This window comes from Polistes dominula, unplaced genomic scaffold, assembly GCF_049000335.1.
Source record: "Polistes dominula isolate Pdom_NZ unplaced genomic scaffold, Pdom_raw_medaka contig_22, whole genome shotgun sequence".
NCBI lineage: Eukaryota > Metazoa > Arthropoda > Insecta > Hymenoptera > Vespidae > Polistes > Polistes dominula.
This window is the reverse complement of record NW_028300966.1, coordinates 3,958,999-3,972,566: the sequence shown is the minus strand read 5'-3', so window position 1 is coordinate 3,972,566 and position 13,568 is coordinate 3,958,999. Positions and strand designations below refer to the sequence as shown.

At 29.5% G+C, this 13,568-nt stretch overlaps 1 protein-coding gene across 1 annotated transcript in view; it reads left to right on the top strand.

The window, feature by feature from the left end:
• The window catches only part of LOC107063627 (uncharacterized), a 39,815-nt gene extending 26,363 nt beyond the window's left edge, over window positions 1–13,452 (top strand). The window contains 12 exon segments of the mRNA XM_015315535.2: window positions 2,153–2,406; window positions 3,466–3,529; window positions 4,384–4,479; window positions 4,813–4,913; window positions 5,002–5,133; window positions 5,258–5,431; window positions 5,537–7,292; window positions 7,295–7,482; window positions 7,572–7,722; window positions 7,808–7,930; window positions 8,047–8,448; window positions 8,883–13,452. Coding sequence (XP_015171021.2) covers window positions 2,153–2,406; window positions 3,466–3,529; window positions 4,384–4,479; window positions 4,813–4,913; window positions 5,002–5,133; window positions 5,258–5,431; window positions 5,537–7,292; window positions 7,295–7,482; window positions 7,572–7,722; window positions 7,808–7,930; window positions 8,047–8,448; window positions 8,883–8,926 — 3,485 coding nt within the window. The 3' untranslated portion in view covers window positions 8,927–13,452.
• Window positions 13,453–13,568: the final 116 nt, after the last annotated feature.

Genomic DNA, 13,568 nt, shown 5'->3' with positions numbered 1-13,568 from the left:
CGGCCCCGTTGGTGGTTACAAGTGCATTTTAAATTATGTAATGAGATCTATAAATAAGATAACTCACATATAACGAACGCTTAGGACCTTTTAACGTCATGTTGCAATTAACTGCAACACAATGGATCGCGACTGGGACTAGTACAAGAATGTGTATGTGTATTTGTAAGTGTCTATAGAACTTTTAACATAACATCCTTGACACGTATATCTTGACATGTTCTCTTTTTGTTTTTAATCTTAAAAATAACTTATTTTCTAACTTTCTATTCTCTTTTTTCTATTTTTAGACTCACAACAATTTTAAATTCGTACATAGTCCCGTATATCAAAATATCAAAATAATTAAATATTATAATAATATTGAAATAATAATAATAATAATAATAATAATAATAATAATATAATAATAAATTAAAAATAATAATAATATAATAAATAATATCAATAAATAATACATAATATTAAAATAATAATAATAATAATAATAATAATAATAATAATATAATAATAAATTAAAAATAATAATAATATAATAAATAATATTAAAAATTATAATAATATAAAAAAAATACATTGAAATAATTTCAGATCGAAATTTTTATATTCTTATCTATTGTATCTTGGTTTTTTTTTTTGTTATACAACTTTATATGTATTAACAGAAAAGTTGTTGTTTTTGAACACCTTTAATCTCGTTTACTTGCCGACAAAGTTAACCAGACCGCGTTGAAATAGACACGCTTCGCTAAAATTACAAACCTCACGTCTATTCTGAAAATCTCTCAGATTGCAGACAGATTCAACGACCCAAGAGAAACGGAGAAAGAGAAAGAGAGAAAGAGAGAGAGGGAGAAAGAGAGAGAGAGAGAGAGGGAGAAAGAGAGAGAGATAGAGTTAGTGAGAAAGAGAAATATAGTGAAAGACTTTACGATTTACGTAAAGAGAGAATATCATCACATTCGTGCACACGAGAATGAATCGTAGGTTGAAAATAAAATAGATTTCGTGTCTCTCGGTATACATCTCGTAAATATTTGTTAGATAAATATTTTCAAAAGATATGAATACAAAAAAAAAAAGAAAAATGCACTATACAAATTTTAACGAGTGTTATCGATAAGGATAAATTCTGAATAAAAATGATAATAAGCATAATAATCATTTTAAAGCGTATTATTTATCTGTGCGTGGGTTGCACTCTTCTAGCATACAACAGTGGCTTACTGCGATTCACGTTTGATCAATTGTTGACAAATGACACGCGTAGGTTGAAGGATGCTTTAAGCTTTTATGGCCTTGACTTTATTACCTATTGCTTTTTCCTTTTTTCATTTATAGTGATTTTATATGTTTATAGTATAGTTTTTTTTTTTTATATATAAATACTACAATAACATTAGATAATTTTGTTTTTATTAAAAATATTACGGTATTATATTTTGCAATTATAAAATATATTAATATAATATATTGATATATTATAATATATTGTATATTAATATATATAATATTATATATTTTATATAATAATATACAATATATTATATTAAATATATTATTATATAAAATATATATTATATAATATACATTTTAATATAATATAAAATTTATATCAATATTTAATATAAAATATATACTATTTATATATTTATATTATAATTATTAATATTATAATAATATTTACTTTAATAATATATAATACGAAATAATTATTATATATTTATATAATAATTAAATAATATAAATTATATGCAATTATTCGCAAATAAAAAAAGGATGGTCCAAAATTTGCCGCTAGACCATTTAAAAAAGACCATAATTCATTTATGTATTAAAAGGGTTAACATTTATTATATTATAAACAATAAATATATACTTTCTTAAAAATGATAATTGAATTAATTTCAAAATATCATGTCCATCAAATGGGTCATCATTTTGTTCTTTACAATAATGAAATATTCTTTTAATGGTTGTTTAATTACTTTTGAACACAACCCTTCATTATTTTACATCTATACCTACTTTGTTTTCATAAAAACAATCAAATTAAAAATATATAACATTCGCGTTTCACCATTGTGCTAATTAAAAAAATAATAACATATATGAATGATATAAAACGAATGTTTTATTAAATCGAAAACAGAAGATGCCGCAGTACCATCAAACGAATCAACGGATGACGTCAAGTTGCAACCAGAGGAACCGGAAGCAGCATCCACGAGACGTTTATCGGACGTCGACCGAATTCTATTGGAGAGTTTGGACATTACACGATCCAGGATAAAACGTACTGGCAGATTTTTAACGATGCATAAAAGAAGACGTAAAAGGTTACTCACAAGATCTCTCAATCAAGAACCAGCTATCTTGGATGACATTTTTCATGGTCTAGTTCAGGTGAGACACACGTGTATTATTTATCAATTTTTTTTGTTACTCTCTCCCTTTCTCTCTTTTTCATTCTCTCTCTCTTTCTCTTTGTCTCTTTCTTTCTCACTTTTTTTCTCATCATGCAAACGAACTTTTCCATCCGTTGCACATACACACACGGTACACGTACACGCATATAACAACACTCACGTTAAAATCGCTTCTCGAGATGCTCGTTAAATGCAACACGGTAGTAAATATATTTACTTTTATTTTTTTTACATTTTATTTTCAACTTTTTTTTTTACACCTTGTTAACACAGAAAAAAAAAAGAAGAAACGAGACAAAACGGTAGTAATTATTATTTATAACCGTATGTGTTTGTGTGTGTGTATGTGCGTGTTTATAAATGCGTACACGTATTTACACTTGGAAACACACTCTTATACACATTTTACTTTGCGCAGAAAATGTTATCCTATTAAAAGTCTTTAATTAATAAAATAGAGAGGATCCTATGTATTACGATTAGTGAAACGAGATATGTAAATGTGCGTATGTGTGTGCTACGTAAATTAATTACATTATGGGCGAACAAAATTCTCATCTACCAACAACATATCGCGTAAATTTCATCTTACCACCGAACATTATCATTCGAGGATAACTAAAAACACAACCGATTCTCTCCCGTTATTTCTGGTACACGTTATTCTCACGCAAACATAAAATATTTTATTAATTATTAATTAATCGTGCGAAAAAGAGGAAAAGAACAAAAAATTAATTTCGCGATATTATTGCGAGTAGTTTTTTTTACACACATCGTAGAAGCGTGCAAAACAACCCTTAAGCGTAGAACCTTCCTCGTTTTCTCTCATTCCACCCCCACTTCATCTCACCCCATCCCTCATCACTTACTTACTCCTCTTTTCATCCATTCGTGTATTTTAATAATTCTCCTATCTACTATTTTCTTTATTAATTAATGCTATTATCATCTCTCTCTCTCTTTCTCTCTTATCTTCTTCTCTGTTCAAGCTCTAACTCTTTCTATTTTTTTGTTTCTCCATTATTTCTTACAGTGTATTTTGCAAAAAGCCGGAAACTGGCGATTTAACGCTTTCACGTTGGAAACAGTGACGGGTGGTGAGTGACAGGCGAAAATTGCTTTTTCTTCATATAATTTTTCTTCGAATATTATTACGTAGAAAATTTTATTATATAGACGTAATGTAGTATAATAATTATTCAGAGGTTAGTAACAGTCTTTATTTAAAAAAAAAAAAAAAATTGCTTTTCACAAAAAGAAAGGGAGTAATTTATACAAATGTGAATATGTTAAATACAATTTTATATATAGTAATAATGAATTTAAAATATTTCTGGAGTATATAATTTAAACTTACGAATTTTCTTTTAACCCTTACAATGCTATGGACGCATATATGCGTTTGGTAAAAATTACCAAAGTGGTTTATCGACGCATATACGTGTTTGTTAATATTAATGTAAAATAATGTAATGTTTATATTAACTAATTAAATTATATTCAGAAACAAAACATTTAATTATTTAATATAATTTATTATTAGAATCTAGTTAATAATAAATTATTCCGTTCCTACAAAACATTGTAGTTAAAAGTATTCAGCACTCGAAGGGTTAAAGTAAAATATCAAAATTAAAAGGTTTCATTTTCTTTTACCATTAAACAGCTATCCGTGGTACCCTACTTTATTTTTTTTTAAACAAAGATTACCAACCTTTGATATTTAGAAATGTATTTATAACGTATCATATCAAATATCTTGTTAATGGAAATCTCAAAAGATAAAAATCATTTCTTATATACTTAAGATCGATCTTCCGTTCTATTTTTGTACTTGATATATTATAATGTCAAATCTAATTTTAGTAAAAGCATGATCTAGTTTTTAAACAATGTTATTTTATTTTGCATATATTTGTAATATGATTATACGGTGGATTTGATTTTTCAGGACGTTCTCTGCCAGTATTATGCGTTCATCTCTTTCATTGGTACGGGCTTCTCGAATATTTTCATTTAGACGTCGTCACGGTATGGAAACTCTTTGGTAAGAATTAAATTCATCTCCAAAATGTTCTGTAAATGGTCCGTACAATGTTTCAAGGATTGATTCTACATGAAAGAAAAAAAAATAAATCGATAATGTATATTCAAATTTTATTCGTAAAATACTTTGTTTTGGGGAAAAATATGTTTGAAAATTTGTCGAGTATGAGTGTGTACTCTTATCCATTTTGGATTAAATTTTTCACGTAGTATCATTCACTTGTTCATCTGTACACTTGTTGCCAATTACTGAACATTCCGTATATTGCAAAATAATTAAATAAATAAAAATAAACGTTCTGATCTATCTTATCTTGCGATTTTGCAATTAAAGCTTTTATCGAAGAGGGTTATCACAGTACAAATCCTTACCACAACAGTATACACGCGACGGATGTGACTCAGGCTATGCATTGTTTCCTCCAAGAAGAAAAAGTGAGTGTTTAATTGATCCTTAAAAAAAATGATTTTTATTAAGTTTTTATTCGCAACGATTAAATTGATTTATGGCATGAAATTGCAGATCAGAACGCACTTAACCCATTTAGAAATTATGGCTTCCTTGATAGCTGCAGTAACGCACGATTTGGATCACCCGGGTGTAAATCAACCGTTTCTTGTAGCAACGAGCAATCATCTGGCGGCATTATATCAGGTGAAAATAACTCTCCATGATATGGAGAAATATCAATTGTATAAAACGAATTTCGACGATTCGTCGTTCCAGAATATCCAGTGTATTCCACAATATACGTGAAATCTTCGCTCATTGTCTTCAGAATACGTCGGTTCTGGAGAATCATCACTGGAGGTCAGCCATAGGATGTCTTATAGAAAGCGGTGTATCCGATCAATTACCAGTTGACGTAAGATCGGAACTTCAATGTCATATCAGTTCGTTGATTTTGGCTACGGATATCACAAGACAACAGGAATTCCTTACACGTTTTAGGGTAAATTTATTTATTATATGTCATTACTTATGAAATATCGAGTAAAAAGGATGATATAAGTGATGTGTTTAACTATGTTTCCTATTTGTTTGACTTTTTTTCCAGCATTACCTGGATGAAAACACATTGGATATGAGGAAATCGGATAATCGTCATTTCATATTGCAAATAGCATTAAAATGTGCGGATATATCGAATCCCTGTAGGCCCTGGGATATATCAAGGAAATGGTCCTATAAAGTTTGCGAAGAATTCTTTCGTCAAGGTGATTACGAGCGTCGTTTAAATTTACCTGTAACGCCCTTGTGCGATCGACACTCAACGAGTATTCCAAAAATTCAAGTCGGATTTTTCAAGTTCGTCGTAACCCCATTGTACGAGGAATGGCATCGTTTTCTTGGCGATGGTCTGAGCGTTTCATTGATGGAATATCTACGTAGCAATCAAAAGAAATGGGAAACTCTTATCGCTCAAGAAACTGCCGAAGATGCGGAGACTGAAATTTCCGAGTTGGAGGAGGTTGATGTTATTAGTTCTGGGGAAGAACTAACTGCGGAAGATGATTCAGGAAGCATAGATTTATTGATTCCAACGGCATACATACAAGGTGCTCGAAGGCCCAGTTTACCAGGAAAAGCTATATTTGGTCGAGTTGGTAGACGTCATTCTGTACCTCTAAGCGTATCAAAGCCGTTATCCTTATCGATTCAAAATGCAGATAGGAGGGATAGTTTCCCGAGCGAACACGGTAATAAATCAAAGAATCATTTGATTAAATTGAAGGATCTACATCTTTTGGAGCCGAGTACATTGTCATTGTTATCGTCTAAAAATAGTATTACTGGTGATATGTCGGAAAAATCAAGTATCGCGGAGAGACCGGTCAGCGCAGAAAATCTTTTACCCGAACCCAGTATAGCTAGTATAACAAACAGTAGCGAAGCATCGAGATTAAGTACGGTCCTTCAGTCAGACAATCAGAAAGTTGGTGTTGGTAGTTGTGGTGGTAGTGGTGGTACGCAAACTAAACAATTGACAAGACAACAAACTTTCCCACCGTTACAACCATACGCAAGAATGAGATATATGTCGGCAACCGCTGAATTGTCACAATGTTACACTCAAGTTCTAATGGAGACCGATAGTGTTTCCAGTTCTTCTTCGAGTCCAACCAAAGATAAATCTTGTTCTGGTGGTCGTTGTGGTACACCACCAGTACTCGACGCGGATTTAATTTCATTGAAAAAAACGAACGGCGTTAAGTCATCGAAGGAATCTCTTACCACGGATATATTGAACAGAAAGAGAGCGTCCGTGTTTACGGAATTAAATCGGCAAAAACTCGAGTCTGGTGTTAGCGCTGAACATCCGCGACGACATTCGATGCAAGTTGCTCGTAACGATGATTTCAACGCGACTAAACAAACGCGACACAAACGACCATCCTCCGCTCAGGGAATTGACTCTACGGAAGTGTTTTATGCTTCGTTAACTGGCTCGCACAGCAATAAGGATTCGACTAGTGATATGCAAAAGATAGAATCCAATTTGGAAATTAAGCCTAGTACGACGAAATTACCTTCCGAAGAAATACGTAATATTTTGGCTAATAAAATATCCGAACATACTTTAGTTCATCATCATATTATTCACATTAAGAACACGGATTCGGAATTACGTAGATATTCAACACCCGTAACCGAACCTAAACCATTAATTGATAATACCGGTAGGCGATTCACTACGATACCTGTGTCTTCTGAGCTTCCCACTCATAAATTTTTCATCGGCAGTCCACCTGACTCCCCTCCACGAGTTCAAAGTGTATCCTCTTCGAGCGATAGTGGTAGTGAACCAAAAAAAATATCCTTGATTCCACTATCGGTGAAAGTGCAGTTACTCCAACTAACAAAAAGGATTCTGATTATGTGAGAGAAAAAGTTTTCAAAATTCCTAAGCTAAATTTCGATGTGCAAATGAAAGAGAATGTCGATCCACGTGGCGTCGAAGAATCTAGCAAAAATATCGCTTTATCGCGAAAAAACAGTCAGGTAAGTTTTGTGTTCATTGAATTCATTAAAAATGTATTCAAAAAAAAAGAAAATAATCAACGAATGTTATTTATATGTAACATGTTTAGGGCTTGGAAAAGAGACGTGGTTCAGCGCCAGTAGCGTTATTATCAAGATTAGATGATTTTACAATGACTTCTATGCAGCCAAAAGTAGACCATAGTTGCAGACGTGGTTCTGTGCCAGCCGACATTACTAGGCATCAAGATAGTTCAACAAGTATTATTTTCAAATACACATAATGAAAAATATAATATGAAAACTTGGATATTATATTTGACAAATAATTTTATATTATATTTAGAAGCAGGATTTAATCGTTTAGCATTGGGACCACGAGAAGAAAACCTTCCCGCACCCAGAAGAGCTAGTCTTCCGCAAGAAGCTGCACTGAAGAATATTCTTGGAAATGTGTTTTCCTTATCCAGTGTGTATTCTTTAACGACAAAATCTATTCAAATAATTTTTATATATGTGTGCGTGTATACGCATTTATGTATGTATTTAATTTATTATAATTAATTTTTTTTTAATATATTTCAGATGAAAGAGAAAATTGTCCATTGATAAATAATAACAATAATAATAACAATAATACAGAAAGTAGTAACAATAATGGAACAAACAAAGTATTTGATATTACTGCACCTGGTCCTGGTATGCCATCACCTAGGAGAGGTTCAATACCAGCAGATATATCTGAGTTACGACGGGAATTATTTAGCAAAAGTGGTAACGTCAATGGGAAACCTCGTAACCGGAAGAAATTAAAGAGAAGAAGTAGCGGCGGACCAGAGATGTTCGCAGGAAGTATCGTCGAAGGAAATGACATTGGAACATCCCATAAATGGAAGAGAGAACTTGGAAAGAGAGATTCTGTTCCTGAACCACTCGTTAAACGGCGAGGTTCACTGCCCCTAGATATGGTAGCCGCTTCTCATGCTGGTCGGTACAACCATAGATAGAAACAAAAAATATAAAAAGGAAATAGATAGAAAGAGAGATAGAGATAGAGAGAGGGGAGAAATTTATAGTACAAGTCCCTACACGCGCGTTACAATTATTTTCTATGTTATATATTTCGAAATAATACTCTTTTGTTTATTATTTAATTTTTTTTTCTTTTACTTACTTCATCTTTTGGAAAATAATATTTTTTTAATTATTTATTATTATTAAAAAATGTAATAGTTAGACTGTGTTAACAACTAACCATTGAAATTATATTCTCGTTGTTATTATTATAATTATTATTATTTATTTATTATTATTATTATTGTTATTAATAATAAGACCCCCACAATCGATAATGCACTTTCGTAAGAATAGGAAATCCATCGTAGGTTGGATCTGACGGAATCGCTATCTATGTATGACAGGATCAGCATCGGGAGTCCGAAGATCCAGCCTGTGGAGGTTTTAGGTAGAAAGAGAAGAAGGCATCAACAACATCATCAACATCGGTCGACCAACACGATGCAATTCTTTCTCTGGAATACCAGCTCTCCACTGGTGACACTTGGTTCTTGAATTGAATGATCGGATATGAAGCAAGTATATTCTTCTAACCCATGACGTGTTAAACATGAACAAGTGCAAGTTCTATAAACACTCAGCCAAAATATTGACATTAGTTGTTACACAGCAGCAGCAACAGCAGTAAAATACAATAACAAGGCTTTAATGGAAATTCTATTTTCATTGTGTGATGATGATGATGATAATAAGTTATTATGATGATCGTATTGAAATTATAATAGTAATCTTACGTTTCTTTCTACTACAAAACAACATAAATCAATCAAAAGCATGCGTTGTAAAACGTATTTATCGGTTTCAAGTATTATATATTTGTATTGTTAAGATTTAACATTGAAAATATGAAATAATTATCGAATTAGGGAGGGAGAAAGAGAGAAATACGATCATGAGAGGATGACTAAGGAAAAAAGCAGAGAGAGAATTAAACAAGCGATAATATTATATTGAAGTCTTCCTTGCGCCTATATGGAAGAAAAGTAAAAAAACAAAAATAAAATAAAATAAAGTGTTCTCATTAAGGGAAACAATGTGAAACGTAATAATGTGCGTGTCACATTAATTTGTGCCATACGCCAAATTTTGCTAAGATACGCTAAATAATACATTTGTGTGATCTGGCAAAAGAAGAAGAAGAAGAAGAAGAAAAAAAAGAAACTCTTACATTAGTACGCAACTGCGTGCCCGCAGCTCAAGTCAAATATGATATAATAAATATGCTCGTGTGTTTACTAAGAATTTAAAAAGAATAAAAAAAAATTATACACAGTCATACACAGGGTTCAATATGACGATTTTAATAATAATAATAATGAAATAATAATAATTACAAAAAAAATATATAAAAATATAAAAAATAAAAAAAGCCTAGATATGGAGAAGAAGAAAAGACTGGTAGAGAAACTCTCTCGACGCTATAGAAATAGACGATTTAATGAAAGAATTTAGATTGAGAAAAGCGAAGCGTGATATCTTCGTTTATTATTATTACTATTATTATTATTATTATAATATATTAGATTAAATTAAATTTTTAATTATAAAATGAATATATAATTCTACTAAAACGCCGGAGTAATATTATTTACGATTGGTTGTTTCGAACGAGCCTTAAATTAATTACTATTGACTTACAATTAATCTGGAAATTTTTTATGGGTTCAAATTTGCTGTTCGAAGTTATACATTTTTGTTCATTTATTTATAAATGTACGTGTGTGTATATTAAAAATATAGTCACACAAGAGAGACAAGTTCATCCAATTTCTTATATGATTGAATAGTAGCATCTAACGTAAGCATAAAACAAAATGAAACAAAAAAGCTATTTAAGCTGGTTTTCATAGGCATATATACTCAACCATAGGGGAAAGAGGGGAAAGAAAAATGATTTCCTTTTACCATTCAAATACCACCAGGAGTAGAAAAAGTTGGTAGACATTCCGCTGGAAAAAGTAGTAGTATACATTGTATAAAGTAATGTTTAAGAGTGAATTATAGTAATTACTAGTTATGAAACTAATACTATATTGTCATCATTGATTTTCATCAATCTCATTGTCATAGTCTTATCATTATATTGTAATTACAAATAGTATCCCGAAGATGTTAGCATAGATAGACATTGGAAGTATAAATTATAATACGACGAGCATGATTCATCTTGAAATTAATAGTGAATTAATTGTTTTGATGATTTCTTAGCAATAAAAACAAAAAAATAAGAAAAAGAAAAATGTTATCAATATTAAATCCGCAGTACGTGAATTAAGTATTACATATATAGATACGAAAAGTGGAAAATGTTTGTAAAATTAAAACCTTTGAAAAGCATTAAATTTTTTAGTACAAATTATATTTAATCATAGCATGATGTAATTTACAGTTAAATTATCCTTTTATATATATATATCTACGTGTCTGTGTAAGATTATTTAAAAAAGAATTTTCAGTTTATTTAAATCTAACTATTATATACAATCATGAATAAGCAAAAACGACGCTAAGAAGAATTAGAAATTCTCTTTGCATGTACTGCTATAGCCTGCCATTCTTCGACTCGTCTGAAAGTAAAGTAAATATACTATTACATCATTGAACATTAAGTGAAAAATAACATTTTATGAATTAACAACTAATCAAACTAATAATTGCTATAATCATTGACGTACTATAAGTAGAATATCCATTTCCCCTCAAAAAAAAAATAAAACCTTCGTATCAATGCTTAGCCGATCTTATCTAATAATAAAACGTTCGTTCTTTTTTTGATGCAAAGTCTGTTAATGCTTTGGATGTACCTTTATCTTAGAATGATAAAAATTCACATTAGTAAAAATAATTACTATGTTTTATTCAAATGCATGTATTTTCATTTGTCCTTCCGTATACCAAGACTGGTAACGCACACTTAATTTTTTTAAAAAATCCCATGGTCAGACATTGCATCAATGAACGATTGCATTAATACACACATTAACATTTAAATATATTATAATACTACTAGTCTTTCAAATATTGAACTAATGTTGTATGTATATAATATATACATAATGAAAGCAAGAGAAAGAACATACACGAAGATTTCACTGAAAAAAAGGAAGAAAAAAAAAACTTCATTTTCTAACTCATAAGAAATTTGTCTTAACCGATAGACCAATGAAATGGGACTAACCAAATATTCATTGTGGGAAATGATTATTAATTAAAGTTGCCTGAAGTAAATATGAAACCCCTATACATGACCATTCTGTCCAATTACTACTTTTTGAAAATTTTATGTCACATAGATATAAAAATTACCCTCAACAGTGTATTATTATTTTCCCATTTCAACATTGCATGAAAACAATTTCCTAAGGAAAAAAATGCCAAGAATTTTTTTTATTATCTAAAATAAAATAATTCCTACACACCCAATTTTCTATGATCAAATAATAATAAATTATAATCACGCATATATAACAGCGTATGCGTAAGATACGTTTTATTTGTAATTACAAAATTTGGTATAACTGTTTACATTTATATAAATAATTTATGTCAAAAATATATTGTATCCATCATCCCCCCTGTTCTTATAAAATTTATCTAAATATGTGATTATTACTATAATGAATTTTGTATACGACAGTGCACATAAATTTCACTATTCAAAAAGTAGCATTATCTATGTCTCATTGTACAAGTGTTCCAACTAATTGCTATGAAAAAAAAAACTAATCTTCTCTCCTGTAATTTTTCTTCTCAAGAACAATGATCATTTAGTCGTATAAGATAGTTTAGTATTCGTAATGCTGGATATTTAATTTTCAGCAAAATGTTTTGTGAAGACTGTATACGATACTGAGTAAATGCATATGAGTCCTGAATGAACTATTCGATATCTGCGATCGTCAGATTTTCATTTATTGAAGTGTAGTCATAATTATTTACCATCTTTTTTTTAATAAAAATAGATTATATGGATTAGAGAGATTTGGAATTATTTGCCATGCAACAATTGAAAATAATTGGTCAAACATGTTTTACCGATAGAATCATTAATAAAAAATTACCAAAATATTATTTGGACGTTCGACAAGAATAAAAGTATTGGATGGTACTTTGATTTATCATTGAAATTGTTACATACACATTGACGAACGTAATTACACAATATCATAAATAAAATTAAAATAAATAAATAACTCTATAAATATATATTAATTCAAATAATGCTCCGTGCATAGTTATTGATGTTATGGTAATATTTATCGCTATGATAAAATAACTCATTAAAAAAGAGGGACAAAATTTCTACACGATTTGCAGTATTCGAAAAGTCAATTAAACAAGAAACAATTTGTATGTAATGAGTTTGTTGAGCAACAAGAAAGTCACTATTGTATTTTCTATATAATGTTAATTGTAGATAGCTATTAAGTTAGATGCAATTAACGAATGCGTTCTTATATTATATTATAATAATAATAATAATTATTATTATTATTATATAATTATATATATATATTATAATATATAAATAATAATAATTATATAATATATAATAATAATAATAATAATTATTATTATTATTATTATTACCATTCGTAATTATATTGTAATATCGTTACAATAAAAACAAGTCACATAAACGACTTAAAAGTAAGGAAGATACTGTGCAAGTGCATGTGAGATAAAAAAAGATAAGGAACAAGTAAATGGAAAGATTAAAAAAAAAGTTATGTAAATTTGATTAGTTACCTTTGCCATTTTACAGAGAAAGAAAAAATCTAAAGAAGATATGAAATTAATATTTATAGTAACCTAATATGGCCTATTATTTATTCTATAAATAATTATCGGTGTATGATATATTCTTTACAAAGTTTCTCGTTAATTGGAATAAAATTATCTTAATTTTCATAACGGTTTTATTTCTATATTCATTATAATAATAATTTTTTTAAATGATAACAGCACTAAAAAATATGTGAAACTTATTTCCATTAATTAAAATTAATTTCTTATTCTTACCATATGTT